General features: G+C 41.6%; 2 protein-coding genes across 2 annotated transcripts; both read left to right on the forward strand.

Moving 5' to 3' along the window:
• Window positions 1-184: 184 nt before the first annotated feature.
• Window positions 185-818, forward strand: LOC122722203 (exopolygalacturonase-like). Its single transcript, XM_043952385.1, has 2 exons — window positions 185-499; window positions 594-818. The coding sequence occupies exons 1-2, from the start codon at window positions 185-187 to the stop codon at window positions 816-818; spliced, it is 540 nt and encodes a 179-aa protein (XP_043808320.1).
• An 11,210-nt stretch (window positions 819-12,028) lies between these two features.
• Window positions 12,029-13,390, forward strand: LOC122722204 (polygalacturonase-like). The gene is made up of 4 exons (XM_043952386.1): window positions 12,029-12,154; window positions 12,242-12,547; window positions 12,656-13,171; window positions 13,358-13,390. Exons 1-4 carry the CDS (start codon window positions 12,029-12,031, stop codon window positions 13,388-13,390), a joined length of 981 nt encoding a protein of 326 aa, XP_043808321.1.
• Window positions 13,391-24,001: the final 10,611 nt, after the last annotated feature.

Genomic DNA, 24,001 nt, shown 5'->3' on the forward strand with positions numbered 1-24,001 from the left:
CGTCACCAACAGCATAGTCGAGGACGTGACATCCATAGATAGCAAGCAGTTCCACGTCAATCTCCTCGGCAGCAAAAACCTTACCTTCCAGCGATTTTCGGGGAAAGCGCCGGGGCATAGTCCCAACACGGATGGAATTCACATTGGACGGTCGGAGGAGATCAACATTATTGATTCAAACATTATGACCGGTGATGATTGCATCTCCATTGGCCGGGGGAGCAGGCAAGTACGAATCACAAACGTAAGGTGCGGACACGGGCATGGCATTAGTATTGGAAGTTTAGGAAAGTACGAGAAGGAAGAACCTGTGTCTGGAATTTATGTGAAGAATTGCACAATATACGACACCGACAATGGCGTGAGAATTAAGACTTGGCCCGCATTGCATGGTGGCAGTGTGTCGAATATCCAGTTCGAGGATATCGTCATGCAAAACGTCAGCAATCCCATAATTATAGATCAAATGTACTGCCCGCATAACGAATGCAATCGCAAGGTAACTTTTCAATTTTTATTTTTTCACAACAAGAAGGAGAATTTATATATATGGGTGTGTTACAATTATGCTAAAATATTGAGACTTTTTGCAGATGCCATCAAAAGTTAAAATAAGCGACGTCATCTTCAAGAATATTCGAGGATCGTCAAGAACGCCCACAGCCGTTCAATTGACATGCAGCAGCAGCGTACCATGCAAGAACGTTGAACTTTCTAACGTTAACCTCCAGTACACCGGATCTAAGGGTCCTGCAAAATCTATTTGTACAAATGTTAAGCCTAAGATTATAGGAAAGTTGATTCCGAGAGGATGTTAATGCACTCACTTGTTGATTCTTAATTTAAACGGAGAATGTTTCTCATTTGTCTGACGCACAGTATAGTAATTTTACAAGACTATCATTACACTTTTTAAATTTAAATGAACATAGTCAGATATGATTTCAATTTAGCTCTATCCAAAATAGAAAATCAATTTAAAAAATTTACCTATTAAACAATGTGCTTCATTTTACTTAAACAAATATAAAAGCTCACCAATTACTGAATATATCAATTGATATTAAAAGATATATTAAAAGAAAATCAATTGATATTAAATACTATATAAATACTTCTTTAAGTCCTCTATTTCTATTTGAAAAGTTAATCAACATATAAAACTTGGAATGCAAGATGAAATAATAAAAGATATATTATTGAATGAACTTAGTAATTTAATAGTGTCAAAATTCAAAATTAAAACGCGCTGTAAATTATGTTGCGGTGTTAAAATTCAACTATATCAAAGTTCAAGATGATACTTTTTAATTGAAACGCTATAATTTGAAATTAATAAATTTGATATAATGGAATTTATTTTCCTGTAGTCATGGGCTTAGCATTATAATTCAAAATTCATTTTCCTTTTCAATTAAAATAATGCTGTTCAAAAATATATATCAGGTTGTTCTAAATATTTATCCTTTCGCTTTTCTAGCATAATTTATTTTCCTAATAAACCATTTATCCGTGATCGGCTATGTAACTGTGCTGATTCTTTTTTTAATTCTTTATTCATTTATTCAAGAAGTATTTATTTGTTTCGGGAAAAAGGAGAAATATTGTAATACCCGGCTAGAATCCGGCACCGGAATTCCTGTTGTCTGGTGGAATCCGGGGTGTCGGAATTCTCAAAAGGGTAGGATTTATGTTTTACTAGGTATTATGATGTGTTTCAATGTTTGAAGGTTAAGGGAAGTGAGCCAAGTTCGGCCGCCGAAAGTAAGTTCGGCCGCCGAAAGTGTTTGGCTTCCGAAGGGAAGTTCGGCCCCCGAATGTTGCATGGTGTTACATGCGATTGGGCAGCCGACGATGAGTTGGCCAGCCAGCTGAGTCATGTTTGTGTTGACAAGTGTTGGCCTCAGATTCTTGCCATGGAATGACCACGTCTCTTATGACTCATCTGTACATGTTTTTGGTTGTTCTCACAGCAGTTTGAGGTGCTTGCAAAGGTATTGAGAGTTGAGAGAAACAAACGTGAGTTTGAGAGAGTTTGAGAGTGTGAGAGGAGGTGATCCGTTTTCCCTTGTTTAGAGTGTGTAGCTTCTTACGACAGGAGGTAAGTGATGTTCTTGAATATGTTTTCTGAAGGTTTTAGGGGGATTTGTGGAAGGAGATGCATGTTTAGGTTCTTAATGATAGTTTTGATGAGTTATGCATGTATACATGTGTATATGTTATGTTTGTTTTGTTGTTTGGGGTTAGTAGCTAGTCTTGGACCCCTGTGATCATATACATGAGTATATGTATGTTGAGGAGGTGAAGTTTGCATGGTTTGAGAAGTTGAAGGAAAGAAGGAGATGGTTTGTCGTTGAAACTGAGTTCTGGAGGAACTCAGGTTCGGCAGCCGAAAGTTCATTCGGCCGCCGAACCTCTTGCATGGTGACTTAGGCTGCCATAGCTTGCCCCCGCGAGTTGTGCATGTTCGGCTCTGTTTGGGGGATTCGGCCGCCGAAGGTGCCGCCGAAGGGTAGAGACTTTCGTCTCTGGAGTGCCTTGTGGCCTCCGAAACTTGCCCCCGAAAGGGTTCGGCCGCCGAACATAGAGATTCGGCCGCCGAAGGTGCTTGAGTTTCGTCTCTGGAGAGGACATTCGGCCGCCGAACCTGCCGCCGAAAGTGTTCTGTCCAGCTTTTCTTTTGCATGCTTTGCATGGCTAGTTAAGTGAGTTTCAGGGGATTCTTGGGGAGTTTAATAGAAGTATTGATAAGTTAGTTTGGTCCCTCATTTGAGTCCATCTGTATAGGTACAGACCAGAGGAACCAGAGAGAGCAGCAGTGAGTACTGCTCCAGAGATTCGGAACCTGCAGAGTCAGTCAGTCCAGAGCCAGAGGTGAGTGGAACTAAACTTATGACTTTTAAGTGAATCACAAACTGCTTTTAGCATATCTCATGCATCATGTTTATGCCATAGGTTGATTGCATTAGTATTCACGAATGTGTTGCATTGCATTGTTATTTGATGATGTGAGTAAATGCTGAATGATCCAATAGTCACAGACAGGAAGACCAGGAGCCTTTGACTACGCCCTGGCACGTATAGCAAAGACCAGGAGCCTTTGACTACGCCCTGGCAGGTATATAGCAAAGTCCAGGAGCCTTTGACTACGCCCTGGCAATGGTAAGTTCACAGGTGTTATATACACATATACATATATGACAGGAAGACCAGGTGCTCGCTTCTACGCCCTGGCACAGAGTTACTGGGACTATGTGGTGACAGGTTTACTCTTGATGTGGCTTGTCTGTGATATGATGCATTTCATGAGATCATATTTTACTGGGCTATTTTACTGTTCTACTCACTGGGCTATAGAGCTCATCCCACTCCCTTAACCCCAGTTTTGCAGGTTCAGTGTACAGTGTACAGGGACAGTTCAGCAGAGTACAGGAAGAGTAAAGAGATCTGTAATAGCTTAGAGTGGACATGTAATATGAAAGAAATGTAATAGTGATTGCTTGACCTAGTGATGTATGTGTTGTACATGATCTGTATATGTATATATGTTTTCCTGTATGTGAAAACCAGGCTTAACAGGTATGAGTTACCCATCTAGAGCAAGCTCTAGTCAGGGATACAGAGTACAGAGTACATGAGTACAGAGTACAGAGATAGTGCATGCACAGGTTAAGCCTTGGTTCAGAAAAGAGTTTTATTTTCACTGAAAATGTATGATCATGTATGAGGTTTACAGGTACACAGAGAGTATAGCAGGCTTGCTACGGGTTCTGGCGGCCTTAAGCCGACCTGAATCCTAGCGCCGGTGACGGTCCTTTTTGGGGTCGTTACAGATTGGTATCAGAGCCCTAGGTTCACATGATCGGACCTATAGAGACAGTGTTGGGCTCAGACAGGTTAGAAGTGGTCAAGCACAATAGGAAATATCATGTCCACTAGGATAGGGTCTTGAGTCCTATCTGCTATGATATGCTATGAGTGTTGTATGTGTATGTTTGATATGTGATGTTCATATGCTAAAGTGGTATGTTATATGTGTGTTTTCAGAGGAAAGATGCGAGGAACTCGTCGATCAGCTCGATTGACTGGAGTCCCACCAGAGAATGAGAGACCAGCTGCTCGTCCTCCTGCATTGCCAAGGGCAAGGTCTCAGAGATCTAGCAGGGAAGGCATGTCAATAGACCCTAGAAGGTCTGTAGACGAGAGCAGAAGAGGAGTAGTTAGGGGAGGAAGATCAGAGGAAAGGAGGGAAGCTATGGAAATTGATCAGTCTAGAGATGATAGCATGGGTATAGGCAGTTTTGAGGAAGGTATGGGAGAGTCGCAGGGAGGTGCTCAGGCCTCAGATTTTGGCTATCCATCCTTGTTTCAGGAGCCAGAGTATCCGATGGAGGGGATGTCGGAGTACTCTCGATTTGACCCATATCCTACATACATGCCATATATGCCATATCCTCACTATTACCCATCATATCCACCATATCCTATGTATCCATCTTCCCCTATACATCCAAATGCAGCACACCTAGAGCCAAATGAACCAAATGAACCAGTATTACCACCAGAACCAGTAGCCCCTGTTGTTGACAGACATGAACCTAGCTCATCTGGAGGTAAAGTCCAAATGACGGAGTACTTGAAATTGGATGCTCCTAAATACAACACAGGAGATGATCCATTTGATTACCTCAGACCAGTTAGGATGATCACCAGTGAGTTGGGAGCAGATGATAGGAGAGCCATTGAGATGGCAGGTTTCACAATAAAATGCAAGAAAGCCAGAGAATGGTTTAAGAATTATGTGGAGCCTAGAATGGACAGCATGTCATGGGGAGAGTTCGCCAATGAGTTTGCCGGGTGGGCTTTTCCTGACAGTTCGAGGGAGATGAAAGTAATTGAATTTGAACAGTTGCGACAGACAGATGAGATGAGTGTTGATGAATTTACAGATAAGTTCCTGGATCTGCTTCAGTACGTGGGTCAAGCCTATGATACTGATCAGAAGAAAGCAAGGAGATATACTATGAGACTTCATCCCAGGTATGCTTCTTTGATCCTTCCAGCTGAGAAGGAGAGTTTTCACTCGATAGTAGACGCAGCCAGGAAAATGGAAGCTAGTGCCAAGATTCAGAAACAGTCAATGGCACAGGCTTCGGGTTCTAAAGCCCCCACAGTAAGCAGTAAAAGATGGGATAGAGCGAGAGGAACAAGGAAAGGGTTCTGGAATAAAGTCAAGTCAGGTCTGGGAATAGGTAGTGGCTCAAGCTCTGGCACAGCTCCAGTCTGCAGACGATGCGGAAAACCACATGGAGGAGTTTGTCGGTTGGGATCTACAGCTTGTTTTCGATGTGGACAGGAAGGGCATATTGCTCGGGATTGTCCGCAGATGACTTTTGCACCATCCCAGCAGATGAGTTCAGGCAGTGTGGTACAGCCAGTTGTACGGCCAGTAGCTCCAGTCATGCCTCAGACTAGTGGCAGAGGCAGAGGTAGAGGGGTAGCCTCTACTTCAGCAGCAGGTTCCCGAGGTGGAAATCCGGTAGCCCCAGCACGGATTTTCACAGTGACACAAGAGGAGGCTAACATGTCGAACACAGTGGTGTCAGGTAATCTCATCATTGGGTGTTCCGATGTGTATGCTTTGATGGACCCCGGTGCTTCTCATTCCTTTATTGCTTCGAGAGCCATAGAGCGATTGGGTTTGATCAGTTCTGAGTTAGAGTATCCTCTCTGGGTCAGTGGACCTAGATGTGACCCATCAGTGGCAGTGTCAGTCTGTCGTTTCAGTCCAGTGTTTATAGAGGGTAGATGCCTTCCAGCTGACCTTGTGGTTCTAGACTTGACAGATTTTGATGTCATTCTAGGGATGGATTGGCTATCTGCATATAGTGCTACGTTGGACTGTCGAGAGAAGCTAGTGAGTCTCAGAGACCAGGATGGGTCAGAGTGTGTCTTCAGAGGAGACAGGAGAGGTACACCCAGAGGTATGATTTCAGCCCTTCAGGCTCGTCGTTTGCTTAGGAGGGGTTGTCAGGGGTTTCTAGCTCATGTGAGAGAGCTAGACAGTCAGGTTAGGGAACCAGCCACAATACCAGTAGTCCGAGAGTTTCTCGATGTGTTCCCAGACGATTTGCCAGGACTACCACCGGATAGGGAGATAGGGTTTGAAATTGAATTACTGCCAGGTACTAGACCTATCTCTATTCCTCCCTACAGGATGGCGCCAGCTGAGTTAACAGAGTTGAAAGCACAGTTGCAGGACTTGGTAGATAAGGGTTTCATCCGCCCTAGTACCTCACCTTGGGGTGCTCCAGTGCTCTTTGTCAGAAAGAAGGATGGATCCCTTAGACTTTGTATCGACTATAGACAGTTGAACAAGGTCACTATCAAGAATAGGTATCCCTTACCTCGGATTGATGATCTATTTGACCAGCTAGCTGGAGCAGGTTGTTTCTCGAAAATAGATCTGAGATCTGGGTATCATCAGTTGAGAGTCAGAGAGGCAGATGTGCCTAAGACAGCTTTCCGGACCAGATATGGGCATTATGAGTTCTTAGTGATGCCGTTCGGGTTGACTAACGCCCCTGCAGCATTTATGGATCTCATGAACAGGGTATTCAGTGAGTTTCTGGATCACTTTGTCATTGTGTTTATCGATGATATCTTAGTGTATTCCAGAGATGCAGAGGAGCATGCCCAGCATCTGAGGATTGTTTTGCAGACACTGAGAGAGCATGGTTTATATGCTAAGTTCTCGAAGTGTGAGTTTTGGTTGAGGAGCATTTCCTTCTTGGGACATGTAGTATCAGCAGAGGGTATTGAGGTAGACCCCAAGAAGATAGAGGCTGTAGCTAACTGGCCCAGACCCACGACAGTGACTGAGATTAAAAGCTTTCTGGGACTGGCAGGTTACTACAGGAGGTTCGTTCAGAACTTCTCAAAGATAGCAGCTCCTATGACCAAATTGACGCAAAAGAACCAGAAGTTTATCTGGTCAGACCAGTGTGAAGAGAGCTTTGAGGAGCTCAAGAGGAGATTGACAACAGCACCAGTGTTAGCTCTGCCTGTGAGTAATGAGGACTTCACAGTGTTCTGTGATGCATCTCGAGTGGGATTGGGTTGTGTATTGATGCAGAGTGATAGAGTAATAGCTTATGCTTCTAGACAGTTGAAGAAGCACGAGTTAAATTACCCTACCCATGACCTAGAGATGGCAGCAGTTATCTTTGCACTTAAGATGTGGCGGCATTACCTCTACGGAGTTAAATGCGAGATCTTCACCGATCACAAGAGTTTACAGTACATCTTAAGTCAGAGAGAGCTAAATTTGAGGCAGAGAAGGTGGGTCGAATTGCTCAGTGATTATGATTGTAAGATCCAGTATCACCCGGGTAAGGCGAATGTTGTCGCAGACGCCCTAAGCCGGAAGTCACTAGGCAGTTTATCTCAGATAGCAGCAGAGCGGAGATCAGTTGTGAGAGAGCTTTATAAGCTCTTTGACGAGGGATTACAGTTAGAGTTATCTGGTACAGGTGCGTTGATAGCACAGATGAGAGTGACACCTGTGTTTCTGGAGCAGATAGCTCAGAGACAGCATGAGGACCCTGAGTTGATGAAAATTGCCAGGACTGTTCAGTCAGGCAATAGTCCAGAGTTCAGATTTGACAGCAAAGGGATCCTTCGCTATGGAAGTCGACTTTGTGTACCAGATAGGGGCAGTGTGAAGGAAGACATTATGAGGGAAGCTCATAATGCGAGGTATAGTGTTCACCCAGGAGCCACCAAGATGTATCAAGATCTAAAAAGGGTCTATTGGTGGCCAGCCATGAAGAAAGAAGTGGCGCAGTTCGTGACAGCCTGTGAGGTTTGTCAGCGGGTGAAATTAGAGCATCAGAAACCAGCAGGAATGCTTAACCCATTACCGATTCCAGAGTGGAAATGGGAGAACATAGCCATGGATTTTGTAGTGGGTTTACCAGTAGCGTCCAACAGGATAGACTCGATATGGGTGATTGTGGACAGACTCACGAAATCTGCTCATTTTCTTCCAGTACGGAGTAACTATTCTGTGGATAAGTTGGCACAGGTCTATCTGGATGAGATAGTGAGGTTACATGGAGTTCCAGTGTCTATAGTTTCAGACAGAGGACCTCAGTTTACTTCTCGCTTTTGGCGGAGTCTGCAAAGTGCGATGGGCACGAGATTAGATTTTAGTACTGCTTTCCACCCACAGACTGATGGACAGTCAGAAAGGACCATCCAGACCATAGAGGATATGCTTCGATTATGTGTGTTAGACTTTGGCGGTTCTTGGAGGCAGCATCTACCTTTGGTGGAGTTTGCCTACAATAACAGTCATCATGCTAGCATTGGGATGGCTCCTTATGAAGCTTTATATGGGAGGAAATGCAGATCCCCTGTTTGCTGGGAAGAGGTAGGAGAGAAGGCTCTTGCAGGGCCAGAATTAGTAGACATTACCAGTAGAATGGTGCCCATGATCAGAGAGAGAATTAGAACAGCTCAAAGTAGACAGAAAAGTTATGCAGATGTGCGCAGAAAACAGTTAGAATTTCAAGAGGGTAATTGGGTATTGCTGAAAGTGTCTCCAATGAAAGGAGTGGTTCGTTTTGGGAAGAAGGGTAAATTAGCTCCACGGTACATTGGACCCTTTGAGGTATTGCAGAGGATCGGAAATGTGTCGTATAAGCTGGATTTACCTGCTTCTATGGAGAGGATTCACCCGGTATTTCATGTTTCTATGCTACGACAGTTTGTGTCAGATCCGAATCAGGTTCTAAATGAGCCTGAGGTGGAGATTCATACGGATCTCACCTATATAGAGCAGCCAGTGCGAATTCTGGACACGCAGATCAGACAGCTAAGGAACAAGGAGATTCCGATGGTGAAAGTTTTATGGAACCACCATAATCTAGAAGAGTGCACCTGGGAGACGCGAGAGTCGATGCTCCAGCAGTATCCTTATTTGTTTTGAGGTTAGTTTCCTCCTTGTGTTTTGTTTTGTGTTTTAGGAACATCCGAGGACGAATGTTCTTAAGGAGGGGAGAATGTAATACCCGGCTAGAATCCGGCACCGGAATTCCTGTTGTCTGGTGGAATCCGGGGTGTCGGAATTCTCAAAAGGGTAGGATTTATGTTTTACTAGGTATTATGATGTGTTTCAATGTTTGAAGGTTAAGGGAAGTGAGCCAAGTTCGGCCGCCGAAAGTAAGTTCGGCCGCCGAAAGTGTTTGGCTTCCGAAGGGAAGTTCGGCCCCCGAATGTTGCATGGTGTTACATGCGATTGGGCAGCCGACGATGAGTTGGCCAGCCAGCTGAGTCATGTTTGTGTTGACAAGTGTTGGCCTCAGATTCTTGCCATGGAATGACCACGTCTCTTATGACTCATCTGTACATGTTTTTGGTTGTTCTCACAGCAGTTTGAGGTGCTTGCAAAGGTATTGAGAGTTGAGAGAAACAAACGTGAGTTTGAGAGAGTTTGAGAGTGTGAGAGGAGGTGATCCGTTTTCCCTTGTTTAGAGTGTGTAGCTTCTTACGACAGGAGGTAAGTGATGTTCTTGAATATGTTTTCTGAAGGTTTTAGGGGGATTTGTGGAAGGAGATGCATGTTTAGGTTCTTAATGATAGTTTTGATGAGTTATGCATGTATACATGTGTATATGTTATGTTTGTTTTGTTGTTTGGGGTTAGTAGCTAGTCTTGGACCCCTGTGATCATATACATGAGTATATGTATGTTGAGGAGGTGAAGTTTGCATGGTTTGAGAAGTTGAAGGAAAGAAGGAGATGGTTTGTCGTTGAAACTGAGTTCTGGAGGAACTCAGGTTCGGCAGCCGAAAGTTCATTCGGCCGCCGAACCTCTTGCATGGTGACTTAGGCTGCCATAGCTTGCCCCCGCGAGTTGTGCATGTTCGGCTCTGTTTGGGGGATTCGGCCGCCGAAGGTGCCGCCGAAGGGTAGAGACTTTCGTCTCTGGAGTGCCTTGTGGCCTCCGAAACTTGCCCCCGAAAGGGTTCGGCCGCCGAACATAGAGATTCGGCCGCCGAAGGTGCTTGAGTTTCGTCTCTGGAGAGGACATTCGGCCGCCGAACCTGCCGCCGAAAGTGTTCTGTCCAGCTTTTCTTTTGCATGCTTTGCATGGCTAGTTAAGTGAGTTTCAGGGGATTCTTGGGGAGTTTAATAGAAGTATTGATAAGTTAGTTTGGTCCCTCATTTGAGTCCATCTGTATAGGTACAGACCAGAGGAACCAGAGAGAGCAGCAGTGAGTACTGCTCCAGAGATTCGGAACCTGCAGAGTCAGTCAGTCCAGAGCCAGAGGTGAGTGGAACTAAACTTATGACTTTTAAGTGAATCACAAACTGCTTTTAGCATATCTCATGCATCATGTTTATGCCATAGGTTGATTGCATTAGTATTCACGAATGTGTTGCATTGCATTGTTATTTGATGATGTGAGTAAATGCTGAATGATCCAATAGTCACAGACAGGAAGACCAGGAGCCTTTGACTACGCCCTGGCACGTATAGCAAAGACCAGGAGCCTTTGACTACGCCCTGGCAGGTATATAGCAAAGTCCAGGAGCCTTTGACTACGCCCTGGCAATGGTAAGTTCACAGGTGTTATATACACATATACATATATGACAGGAAGACCAGGTGCTCGCTTCTACGCCCTGGCACAGAGTTACTGGGACTATGTGGTGACAGGTTTACTCTTGATGTGGCTTGTCTGTGATATGATGCATTTCATGAGATCATATTTTACTGGGCTATTTTACTGTTCTACTCACTGGGCTATAGAGCTCATCCCACTCCCTTAACCCCAGTTTTACAGGTTCAGTGTACAGTGTACAGGGACAGTTCAGCAGAGTACAGGAAGAGTAAAGAGATCTGTAATAGCTTAGAGTGGACATGTAATATGAAAGAAATGTAATAGTGATTGCTTGACCTAGTGATGTATGTGTTGTACATGATCTGTATATGTATATATGTTTTCCTGTATGTGAAAACCAGGCTTAACAGGTATGAGTTACCCATCTAGAGCAAGCTCTAGTCAGGGATACAGAGTACAGAGTACATGAGTACAGAGTACATGAGTACAGAGTACAGAGATAGTGCATGCACAGGTTACGCCTTGGTTCAGAAAAGAGTTTTATTTTCACTGAAAATGTATGATCATGTATGAGGTTTACAGGTACACAGAGAGTATAGCAGGCTTGCTACGGGTTCTGGCGGCCTTAAGCCGACCTGAATCCTAGCGCCGGTGACGGTCCTTTTTGGGGTCGTTACAAATATATATATACATATATCCCGTTGTGAAGAGATGAAGTCTCATATTAAGATGTTCGGAGATTATTATTGTGAATTTCTTTCTTTCTTTTCCTTTTCTTTTTTTTTTCTTTTTTATATTTGCGTTCCATTATAAATAAATAATTAAAATCGAAGCTGAGCATATTTTCGACGCTAAAATCAAGTACACGTAAAATAATACGATGCGCCTTCAGGTACCAAAGGAGAAAAGACGGAATAACGGCCTGTTAGTTCTTTTTTTCTTTTTCTGTTTTCCTCTTTTCATGTTGCACTGTACTTGTCAAAATTTTGTCCTACATGCACGCGTGAGGAAATGAATTGCGGGTGCGGTCTCCGGGCTCGTTTCGCGTCCAATACGTCCAGAATATTGTGGGAGAACGAAGAGGTTGTTGCATAAGTTATACAGGGTTCCAATATAAAAGAATATGTTAGAGAGAAATGCGGAAGTTGTAGTTTTTAGTTGCAGGTTAGCGTACGTAGGCCTTTTTTTTTTTAAGCTCAAAACATTTAACGCAAAATAAAAAGGAAAAACAGAAAACGGGATGTATGAAAATGCTACAGCCTGTAATAAACCTTGAGTAAATTAAACGAGCCGCCTGAAATATAAAAGGCCTTACAGAGGAGGAGAAATGCACAAACATTTAGAAATCAATATAGGCTGTAGATATCGAAGGAGAGGAAGCGCCTTGAAAAGAGAGATATGGGTTCCAAGGTACATGTGTGCGCAGCATATTTGGTGTTACTGTTCGCCTTTACCAGCGGAGCTCAGCCCAATACCTTTGATGTCACAAAATATGGTGCGAAGGAGGGGTCGGATATCACTAAGGTATGAAAGTAAACTCGGTTCTCGATATCGCAACGGTATTTCCTAGATTATTGCTGTCAGGTCTTTCATTGCCGTTTTTGTTTTTAGGCTTTACTGAGTGCGTGGAAGGGGGCTTGTGGAGCAGCGGGTTCCGGCAAAGTCGTGATACCAAAAGGGAAGTACTCATTAGGCGTGGTGGATTTGCTAGGCCCTTGCAAGGGTGCCATGCATCTTCAAGTGGAAGGAACGTTGGTGGCGCCAGCAAAAGCTAGCCAGCACCGCAAGAATAGCTGGGTTACATTGAGATACCTGGACCGATTAACGGTATCCGGTGGTGGGGCCTTCGACGGACAAGGAGAAATTGCTTGGCAGCGGGAGAGCTGTGGCGGCGGATGCAAGAAAGCACTTCCAGTTGTAAGAAAATCCGAACGCTACTTTACTAACGGTCATTCATAGGCCCGTTCATGGCAGTAATACTAACTAAGTTTTCTCTGCGTAACTGTTCTATCAAAACTGTATCAGAACCTAAGGTTTGACTTCGTCACCAACAGCATAGTCGAGGACGTGACATCCATAGATAGCAAGCAGTTCCACGTCAATCTCCTCGGCAGCAAAAACCTTACCTTCCAGCGATTTTCGGTGAAAGCGCCGGGGCATAGTCCCAACACGGATGGAATTCACATTGGACGGTCGGAGGAGATCAACATTATTGATTCAAAAATTATGATCGGTGATGATTGCATCTCCATTGGCCGGGGGAGCAGGCAAGTACGAATCACAAACGTAAGGTGCGGACACGGGCATGGCATTAGTATTGGAAGTTTAGGAAAGTACGAGAAGGAAGAACCTGTGTCTGGAATTTATGTGAAGAATTGCACAATATACGACACCGACAATGGCGTGAGAATTAAGACTTGGCCCGCATTGCATGGTGGCAGTGTGTCGAATATCCAGTTCGAGGATATCGTCATGCAAAACGTCAGCAATCCCATCATTATAGATCAAATGTACTGCCCGCATAACGAATGCAATCGCAAGGTAACTTTTCAATTTTTATTTTTTCACAACAAGAAGGAGAATTTATATATATGGGTGTTGATAATTCTGTAAGGCTTAATCTTTATTAACATAACTTGTATCTATTTATACAGAGTATACACGTGAGTGTTGTTATCTATTCTACCAGAATTACAAGTTTAAATATAACAATATCTATCTGTACAGCTATCAATATTAACAACCAACCCTTATCTCTAATATGCCCTCACAAGTTAATCTATCCTGGTGAAGAGATAGTTAACTTGTCCCGCAGCTGTAGAAAACGTCCTTTAGAAAGTGGTTTTGTTAAAATGTCGGCTATTTGATCTTTAGTGGAAAGATAACAAACAGTCAGTTTCTTTTTAGCAACTTGATCCCGAACAAAATGAACGTCAATTTGAACATGCTTCATTCGACTATGATAAACAGGATTAACAGTTAAATTAGTTGCACCCAAATTATCACACCATAAAAAGGGAATCTGAACTGTAATTCCAAGCTCTGCCATCATGTTTTGAATCCAAATGACCTCAGAAGTAGTATTGGCAAGTGCCCTATATTCTGCTTCCGTCGAAGAACGAGAGACACTTTTTTGCTTGCGAGAACTCCACGAAACAAGATTACATCCAAGATAAATGGCATAACCCGTTGTTGACTTTCTATCATCAACCGATCCGGCCCAATCGGCATCACTGTAAGCATTTAACTTAGTTAAAGAGGTTGGAGAAATTGTTATTCCAAAACCAGCAGTACCTTGCAAATATCGTAAGATCCGCTTAACCGCCTGCCAATGCGAGACCATTGGAGAATGCATATATTGAGCAAGCTTATGAACGGAGTAACCAATTTCAGGACGGGTGAAAGATAGATACTGAAGGCTGCCTAGCGTACTTCTGTAGAGTGTTGTATCAGAGAAAGCCGTGGTCAATGCTGTGGACTTAGAATGAGTGACAGCAGCTGGAGTGGAGACAGCCTTAGAGCTGGTCATTTGTACTCTATGAAGTAGATCATTAATATACTTTGTTTGAGACAAAAACAAAGAATTACCCTTCCATGTGGCCTGCACTCCCAAAAAATAATTCAATTGGCCCAAATTTTTTAACAAAAAACGATCACCCAATTTGCCTTCAACATCGGAGGCCATTTTTATATCATTTCCCGTCAATAACAAATCGTCAACATAAGTTAAACAATATAAAACATAAGCACCACTTCGAAGAACAAAAAGAGAATGATCCAAGTGAGATTGAACAAAACCACAACTGATCAAAGCCTCTTTTAAGCAATTATTCCACTGCCTTGGAGCTTGCTTTAAGCCATACAACGAGCGATGTAACTTACACACATAATTCGGCTTAGAAGAATCAACAAACCCAGGAGGTTGAACCATATACACATCTTCATCCAATGTGCCATGGAGAAAAGCATTCGAGACATCATACTGTGTAACTGTCCATTTATTAGTAACAGCAATCCCAAGAACTAAACGAATAGTTGTAGGTTTTACAACCGGAGAGAATGTTTCGAAATAATCAACACCCGGTCGTTGATGAAACCCTTTAGCTACTAACCGTGCCTTGTAGCGAGCAATAGAGCCATCAGCATTCTCCTTTACCCGAAAAACCCATTTGCAACCAACAAGATTAGCATCCTGTGGTGGCACAACTAAGTCCCAAGTGCCAAGCTTAATGAGAGAATTTAACTCATCATCCATGGCCGCACGCCATTCTTTAAATTTCTTAGCTTCAGAGACACTACCTGGCTGCCTTGGAGGTGTAATGGCTGCTAATAGTTTTGGTCTTGAATTCCCGGTTTTTGACCTGGTCTGCATTGGATGAACATTACTAACAGCAGTGGATGATGAAACAGGAAGTGTCACCGACGGCACTAAACGGTCAGAAGCATCTGCTGGCAAAACAGTCGAACCAGCTTCCTGCAACTCGCCTCTTGGAGCCACGAAATCAACTAACTCGAGAGAAGCAGAAGTATTAGTTGGTGTCACTGGTTGGAAAGAAGGAAAACCAAGAGAAGGATCCTGCAAACTCGCATTAGTTATTGGTGGAAAAATTCTGCATGTTTTATTAAGTGGCGCCGGTGGAGGACCTAAAATCCCAGACTCCATATTTTTTGGAACGAATCGTGATAAACCAGGTGCTGCAACCTGCTGCTTTGGAAAATAATAATTTAACTCATCAAAAACAACATCACGCGAAATATAGAGCCGATTTCTAACAACATCCAAACATTTGTATCCTTTGTGTATAGTGCTATAGCCGACAAACAAGCACATAACAGACCGATTTTCCAGTTTATTTTTATTGTAGGGTCTAGTAAAAGGATAACAAATACAACCAAAAGTCCGCAAAGCATGTAAATTGGGTTGTTTTCCAAACAACCGAGCAAATGGTGACATGTTAGGCAACAAAGGTGTGACAAGTCTATTAATCGCATATACAGCAGTCTCAAAAGCATAATCCCAAAATTGAAGAGGAACAGAAGCATGATTAAGTAAAGCAAGACCTGTCTCAACCACATGACGATGTTTACGCTCAACACACCCATTTTGTTGTGGAGTATGAGGACAAGACACTCTCAACGAAATACCATTGTCAGACAGAAAAGGAACCAACGACCTAAACTCACCACCCCAATCACATTGAAAAATTTTAATCTTTGAATCAAAAAATTTCTCAACAAAAGCTTTAAACTTAACGAAGGTTGCATAAACATCTGACTTGTGTTGTAAACAATAAATCCAGGAATATTTACTAAAATGATCGTAGAACAGAACATAATACCGATTACCATTAGAAGAAACAACTGGAGCAGGTCCCCACACATCAGAACATATTAAATCAAGAGGAGCTGAAGCGACATAAGTAGAAGAAGAATAAGGTAACCGATGAGATTTAGAAACGCAACAAGCTGAACACAAAGAATTTTTAGTAACGGAACAAGCAATATTATTTGATTTCAAAGTAGAAAGAACAGCTTTATTATGGGCATGACCCAATCTAGAATGCCAACAACGGAAAGAAACATGATGAGCAGAAATTAAAGAACTCTTGACAGGGAAGAACTTGTATAAACCACGATCAACTGGGCCTTTGTGAAGAACTCTCCTCGTGCGGATATCCTTAACAAGAAAATAATCAGGAAATAATTCGAGTGAGACACAATTATCACGTGCAAAGGAATTCGCAGAGAGTAAACTAAACGGTGATTGAGACGAATATAAAATATGGTTCAAGCGAAACCTAGAATTGTCACACAAAACAGTGTTGCCAACATGTGAAATAGGAATAGAATTACCATTGCTCACCATAACCTCATCAGGACCAGTGTACTCAGCGTCAATCGATAAGTTATTCAGTGCTCCTGTAAGATGATGTGTAGCACCAGAATCAACAATCCATGGCTGAGCCGCCTGTGAGCTTGGTGCAACATGATGAGCTTGAGGCGTCTGTCGCGGACTGGGACATTGACGAGACATATGGCCAGTACCGTTACAATTGTAACAAATAACAGACCCAGCAAATGTGGAGTGCTTCGAAAAAGAAGCAGATTGACTGAAATCAGACATGCGACCACTACCCGAAGATCGACCACCACCATAATAGCGGCCACCTCCACCACGCCCAGACCGTCCACCTCTGCCACGATTTCCAGACTGTTGACGATTTCCAGAAGTATCTCGACTGCTATAGAGAGCAGTAGCAGGAGACATGTGAACAGTAGCATCAAACTTTTGAAGTTGTTGTTCTTCAGAAAGCAATAGTCCCCGAAGCTCATTGAATGAAACAGGTTGCAGCCGAGCTTCAATCCATCTAGTAAAAGGGCGATAATCTTGTCCGAGCCCATCAAGAATAGCACCAACAAAGTCCTCATCTGCCATAGTTCCTTGAAGAGCACGAAGCTGATTCAACAATGTTCGAGCACGAAGCAAATAAGCCTCAATAGATTCAGTATTATTGCGCTGTAAGTGATGAATCGCACTCTTCAGATGTCGAGTTTGAGTTCGACAACCAGCAGCAAAAGATGCTTCTAAACACGTCCAAGCTTCCAACGCAGATGAAACTCCAACAACATCTGCCAACATAGATTCTGATAAAGAAGAATTAATCCAACCCAACACAATTTGATCTTCAAAATACCACGTAGTAAACTCTGGATTGGACTGACCATTGAGAGTAGAAGGTGGCGGCGTAAAATTCTTATCAATATGGTTCTCCAAATTATAACCCCTCAAAATCGGCAACATCTGAGTCTTCCACAAAATATAATTGGTGGAATTTAGTTTAACAGAGAGTTGATTACTAACATTAGGGACAGAAGACAAAGAAGCAAGAATCGAAGAAGAAGAAGAAGACGAAGAAGCAGAAGGGAATTTGACAGGACTCTGATCTTTTGGCGATGTATCACCCATGGTTGCTAAACCTAATTAAGGCTCTGATACCATGATAATTCTGTAAGGCTTAATCTTTATTAACATAACTTGTATCTATTTATACAGAGTATACACGTGAGTGTTGTTATCTATTCTACCAGAATTACAAGTTTAAATATAACAATATCTATCTGTACAGCTATCAATATTAACAACCAACCCTTATCTCTAATAGGTGTGTTACAATTATGCTAAAATATTGCGACTTTTTGCAGATGCCATCAAAAGTTAAAATAAGCGACGTCATCTTCAAGAATATTCGAGGATCGTCAAGAACGCCCACAGCCGTTCAATTGACATGCAGCAGCAGCGTACCATGCAAGAACGTTGAACTTTCTAACGTTAACCTCCAGTACACCGGATCTAAGGGTCCTGCAAAATCTATTTGTACAAATGTTAAGCCTAAGATTATAGGAAAGTTGATTCCGAGAGGATGTTAATGCACTCACTTGTTGATTCTTAATTTAAACGGAGAATGTTTCTCATTTGTCTGACGCACAGTATAGTAATTTTACAAGACTATCATTACACTTTTTAAATTTAAATGAACATAGTCAGATATGATTTCAATTTAGCTCTATCCAAAATAGAAAATCAATTTAAAAAATTTACCTATTAAACAATGTGCTTCATTTTACTTAAACAAATATAAAAGCTCACCAATTACTGAATATATCAATTGATATTAAAAGATATATTAAAAGAAAATCAATTGATATTAAATACTATATAAATACTTCTTTAAGTCCTCTATTTCTATTTGAAAAGTTAATCAACATATAAAACTTGGAATGCAAGATGAAATAATAAAAGATATATTATTGAATGAACTTAGTAATTTAATAGTGTCAAAATTCAAAATTAAAACGCGCTGTAAATTATGTTGCGGTGTTAAAATTCAACTATATCAAAGTTCAAGATGATACTTTTTAATTGAAACGCTATAATTTGAAATTAATAAATTTGATATAATGGAATTTATTTTCCTGTAGTCATGGGCTTAGCATTATAATTCAAAATTCATTTTCCTTTTCAATTAAAATAATGCTGTTCAAAAATATATATCAGGTTGTTCTAAATATTTATCCTTTCGCTTTTCTAGCATAATTTATTTTCCTAATAAACCATTTATCCGTGATCGGCTATGTAACTGTGCTGATTCTTTTTTCAATTCTTTATTCATTTATTCAAGAAGTATTTATTTGTTTCGGGAAAAAGGAGAAATATATATATACATATATCCCGTTGTGAAGAGATGAAGTCTCATATTAAGATGTTCGGAGATTATTATTGTGAATTTCTTTCTTTCTTTTCCTTTTCTTTTTTTTTTCTTTTTTATATTTGCGTTCCATTATAAATAAATAATTAAAATCGAAGCTGAGCATATTTTCGACGCTAAAATCAAGTACACGTAAAATAATACGATGCGCCTTCAGGTACCAAAGGAGAAAAGACGGAATAACGGCCTGTTAGTTCTTTTTTTCTTTTTCTGTTTTCCTCTTTTCATGTTGCACTGTACTTGTAAAAATTTTGTCCTACATGCACGCGTGAGGAAATGAATTGCGGGTGCGGTCTCCGGGCTCGTTTCGCGTCCAATACGTCCAGAATATTGTGGGAGAACGAAGAGGTTGTTGCATAAGTTATACAGGGTTCCAATATAAAAGAATATGTTAGAGAGAAATGCGGAAGTTGTAGTTTTTAGTTGCAGGTTAGCGTACGTAGGCCTTTTTTTTTTTAAGCTCAAAACATTTAACGCAAAACAAAAAGGAAAAACAGAAAACGGGATGTATGAAAATGCTACAGCCTGTAATAAACCTTGAGTAAATTAAACGAGCCGCCTGAAATATAAAAGGCCTTACAGAGGAGGAGAAATGCACAAACATTTAGAAATCAATATAGGCTGTAGATATCGAAGGAGAGGAAGCGCCTTGAAAAGAGAGATATGGGTTCCAAGGTACATGTGTGCGCAGCATATTTGGTGTTACTGTTCGCCTTTACCAGCGGAGCTCAGCCCAATACCTTTGATGTCACAAAATATGGTGCGAAGGAGGGGTCGGATATCACTAAGGTATGAAAGTAAACTCGGTTCTCGATATCGCGACGGTATTTCCTAGATTATTGCTGTCAGGTCTTTCATTGCCGTTTTCGTTTTTAGGCTTTACTGAGTGCGTGGAAGGGGGCTTGTGGAGCAGCGGGTTCCGGCAAAGTCGTGATACCAAAAGGGAAGTACTCATTAGGCGTGGTGGATTTGCTAGGCCCTTGCAAGGGTGCCATGCATCTTCAAGTGGAAGGAACGTTGGTGGCGCCAGCAAAAGCTAGCCAGCACCGCAAGAATAGCTGGGTTACATTGAGATACCTGGACCGATTAACGGTATCCGGTGGTGGGGCCTTCGACGGACAAGGAGAAATTGCTTGGCAGCGGGAGAGCTGTGGCGGCGGATGCAAGAAAGCACTTCCAGTTGTAAGAAAATCCGAACGCTACTTTACTAACGGTCATTCATAGGCCCGTTCATGGCAGTAATACTAACTACGTTTTCTCTGCGTAACTGTTCTATCAAAACTGTATCAGAACCTAAGGTTTGACTTCGTCACCAACAGCATAGTCGAGGACGTGACATCCATAGATAGCAAGCAGTTCCACGTCAATCTCCTCGGCAGCAAAAACCTTACCTTCCAGCGATTTTCGGTGAAAGCGCCGGGGCATAGTCCCAACACGGATGGAATTCACATTGGACGGTCGGAGGAGATCAACATTATTGATTCAAACATTATGACCGGTGATGATTGCATCTCCATTGGCCGGGGGAGCAGGCAAGTACGAATCACAAACGTAAGGTGCGGACACGGGCATGGCATTAGTATTGGAAGTTTAGGAAAGTACGAGAAGGAAGAACCTGTGTCTGGAATTTATGTGAAGAATTGCACAATATACGACACCGACAATGGCGTGAGAATTAAGACTTGGCCCGCATTGCATGGTGGCAGTGTGTCGAATATCCAGTTCGAGGATATCGTCATGCAAAACGTCAGCAATCCCATCATTATAGATCAAATGTACTGCCCGCATAACGAATGCAATCGCAAGGTAACTTTTCAATTTTTATTTTTTCACAACAAGAAGGAGAATTTAAATATATGGGTGTGTTACAATTATGCTAAAATATTGCGACTTTTTGCAGATGCCATCAAAAGATAAAATAAGCGACGTCATCTTCAAGAATATTCGAGGATCGTCAAGAACGCCCACAGCCGTTCAATTGACATGCAGCAGCAGCGTACCATGCAAGAACGTTGAACTTTCTAACGTTAACCTCCAGTACACCGGATCTAAGGGTCCTGCAAAATCTATTTGTACAAATGTTAAGCCTAAGATTATAGGAAAGTTGATTCCGAGAGGATGTTAATGCACTCACTTGTTGATTCTTAATTTAAACGGAGAATGTTTCTCATTTGTCTGACGCACAGTATAGTAATTTTACAAGACTATCATTACACTTTTTAAATTTAAATGAACATAGTCAGATATGATTTCAATTTAGCTCTATCCAAAATAGAAAATCAATTTAAAAAATTTACCTATTAAACAATGTGCTTCATTTTACTTAAACAAATATAAAAGCTCACCAATTACTGAATATATCAATTGATATTAAAAGATATATTAAAAGAAAATCAATTGATATTAAATACTATATAAATACTTCTTTAAGTCCTCTATTTCTATTTGAAAAGTTAATCAACATATAAAACTTGGAATGCAAGATGAAATAATAAAAGATATATTATTGAATGAACTTAGTAATTTAATAGTGTCAAAATTCAAAATTAAAACGCGCTGTAAATTATGTTGCGGTGTTAAAATTCAACTATATCAAAGTTCAAGATGATACTTTTTAATTGAAACGCTATAATTTGAAATTAATAAATTTGATATAATGGAATTTATTTTCCTGTAGTCATGGGCTTAGCATTATAATTCAAAATTCATTTTCCTTGTCAATTAAAATAATGCTGTTCAAAAATATATATCAGGTTGTTCTAAATATTTATCCTTTCGCTTTTCTAGCATAATTTATTTTCCTAATAAACCATTTATCCGTGATCGGCTATGTAACTGTGCTGATTCTTTTTTCAATTCTTTATTCATTTATTCAAGAAGTATTTATTTGTTTCGGGAAAAAGGAGAAATATATATATACATATATCCCGTTGTGAAGAGATGAAGTCTCATATTAAGATGTTCGGAGATTATTATTGTGAATTTCTTTCTTTCTTTTCCTTTTCTTTTTTTTTTCTTTTTTATATTTGCGTTCCATTATAAATAAATAATTAAAATCGAAGCTGAGCATATTTTCGACGCTAAAATCAAGTACACGTAAAATAATACGATGCGCCTTCAGGTACCAAAGGAGAAAAGACGGAATAACGGCCTGTTAGTTCTTTTTTTCTTTTTCTGTTTTCCTCTTTTCATGTTGCACTGTACTTGTCAAAATTTTGTCCTACATGCACGCGTGAGGAAATGAATTGCGGGTGCGGTCTCCGGGCTCGTTTCGCGTCCAATACGTCCAGAATATTGTGGGAGAACGAAGAGGTTGTTGCATAAGTTATACAGGGTTCCAATATAAAAGAATATGTTAGAGAGAAATGCGGAAGTTGTAGTTTTTAGTTGCAGGTTAGCGTACGTAGGCCTTTTTTTTTTTAAGCTCAAAACATTTAACGCAAAACAAAAAGGAAAAACAGAAAACGGGATGTATGAAAATGCTACAGCCTGTAATAAACCTTGAGTAAATTAAACGAGCCGCCTGAAATATAAAAGGCCTTACAGAGGAGGAGAAATGCACAAACATTTAGAAATCAATATAGGCTGTAGATATCGAAGGAGAGGAAGCGCCTTGAAAAGAGAGATATGGGTTCCAAGGTACATGTGTGCGCAGCATATTTGGTGTTACTGTTCGCCTTTACCAGCGGAGCTCAGCCCAATACCTTTGATGTCACAAAATATGGTGCGAAGGAGGGGTCGGATATCACTAAGGTATGAAAGTAAACTCGGTTCTCGATATCGCAACGGTATTTCCTAGATTATTGCTGTCAGGTCTTTCATTGCCGTTTTCGTTTTTAGGCTTTACTGAGTGCGTGGAAGGGGGCTTGTGGAGCAGCGGGTTCCGGCAAAGTCGTGATACCAAAAGGGAAGTACTCATTAGGCGTGGTGGATTTGCTAGGCCCTTGCAAGGGTGCCATGCATCTTCAAGTGGAAGGAACGTTGGTGGCGCCAGCAAAAGCTAGCCAGCACCGCAAGAATAGCTGGGTTACATTGAGATACCTGGACCGATTAACGGTATCCGGTGGTGGGGCCTTCGACGGACAAGGAGAAATTGCTTGGCAGCGGGAGAGCTGTGGCGGCGGATGCAAGAAAGCACTTCCAGTTGTAAGAAAATCCGAACGCTACTTTACTAACGGTCATTCATAGGCCCGTTCATGGCAGTAATACTAACTACGTTTTCTCTGCGTAACTGTTCTATCAAAACTGTATCAGAACCTAAGGTTTGACTTCGTCACCAACAGCATAGTCGAGGACGTGACATCCATAGATAGCAAGCAGTTCCACGTCAATCTCCTCGGCAGCAAAAACCTTACCTTCCAGCGATTTTCGGTGAAAGCGCCGGGGCATAGTCCCAACACGGATGGAATTCACATTGGACGGTCGGAGGAGATCAACATTATTGATTCAAACATTATGACCGGTGATGATTGCATCTCCATTGGCCGGGGGAGCAGGCAAGTACGAATCACAAACGTAAGGTGCGGACACGGGCATGGCATTAGTATTGGAAGTTTAGGAAAGTACGAGAAGGAAGAACCTGTGTCTGGAATTTATGTGAAGAATTGCACAATATACGACACCGACAATGGCGTGAGAATTAAGACTTGGCCCGCATTGCATGGTGGCAGTGTGTCGAATATCCAGTTCGAGGATATCGTCATGCAAAACGTCAGCAATCCCATCATTATAGATCAAATGTACTGCCCGCATAACGAATGCAATCGCAAGGTAACTTTTCAATTTTTATTTTTTCACAACAAGAAGGAGAATTTATATATATGGGTGTGTTACAATTATGCTAAAATATTGCGACTTTTTGCAGATGCCATCAAAAGTTAAAATAAGCGACGTCATCTTCAAGAATATTCGAGGATCGTCAAGAACGCCCACAGCCGTTCAATTGACATGCAGCAGCAGCGTACCATGCAAGAACGTTGAACTTTCTAACGTTAACCTCCAGTACACCGGATCTAAGGGTCCTGCAAAATCTATTTGTACAAATGTTAAGCCTAAGATTATAGGAAAGTTGATTCCGAGAGGATGTTAATGCACTCACTTGTTG

This window comes from Manihot esculenta, chromosome 17, assembly GCF_001659605.2.
Source record: "Manihot esculenta cultivar AM560-2 chromosome 17, M.esculenta_v8, whole genome shotgun sequence".
In the NCBI taxonomy this organism is placed as follows: Eukaryota; Viridiplantae; Streptophyta; class Magnoliopsida; order Malpighiales; family Euphorbiaceae; genus Manihot; species Manihot esculenta.

Coding starts and splice junctions, on each gene's coding strand:
- LOC122722203 (XM_043952385.1), top strand. CDS start 185: ATGACCGGTGATGATTGCATCTCCATTGGCCGGGGGAGCAGGCAAGTA. Junction 500..593: donor ATAACGAATGCAATCGCAAG/GTAACTTTTCAA, acceptor GACTTTTTGCAG/ATGCCATCAAAAGTTAAAAT.
- LOC122722204 (XM_043952386.1), top strand. CDS start 12,029: ATGGGTTCCAAGGTACATGTGTGCGCAGCATATTTGGTGTTACTGTTC. Junction 12,155..12,241: donor AGGGGTCGGATATCACTAAG/GTATGAAAGTAA, acceptor TTTTGTTTTTAG/GCTTTACTGAGTGCGTGGAA. Junction 13,172..13,357: donor ATAACGAATGCAATCGCAAG/GTAACTTTTCAA, acceptor CTATCTGTACAG/CTATCAATATTAACAACCAA.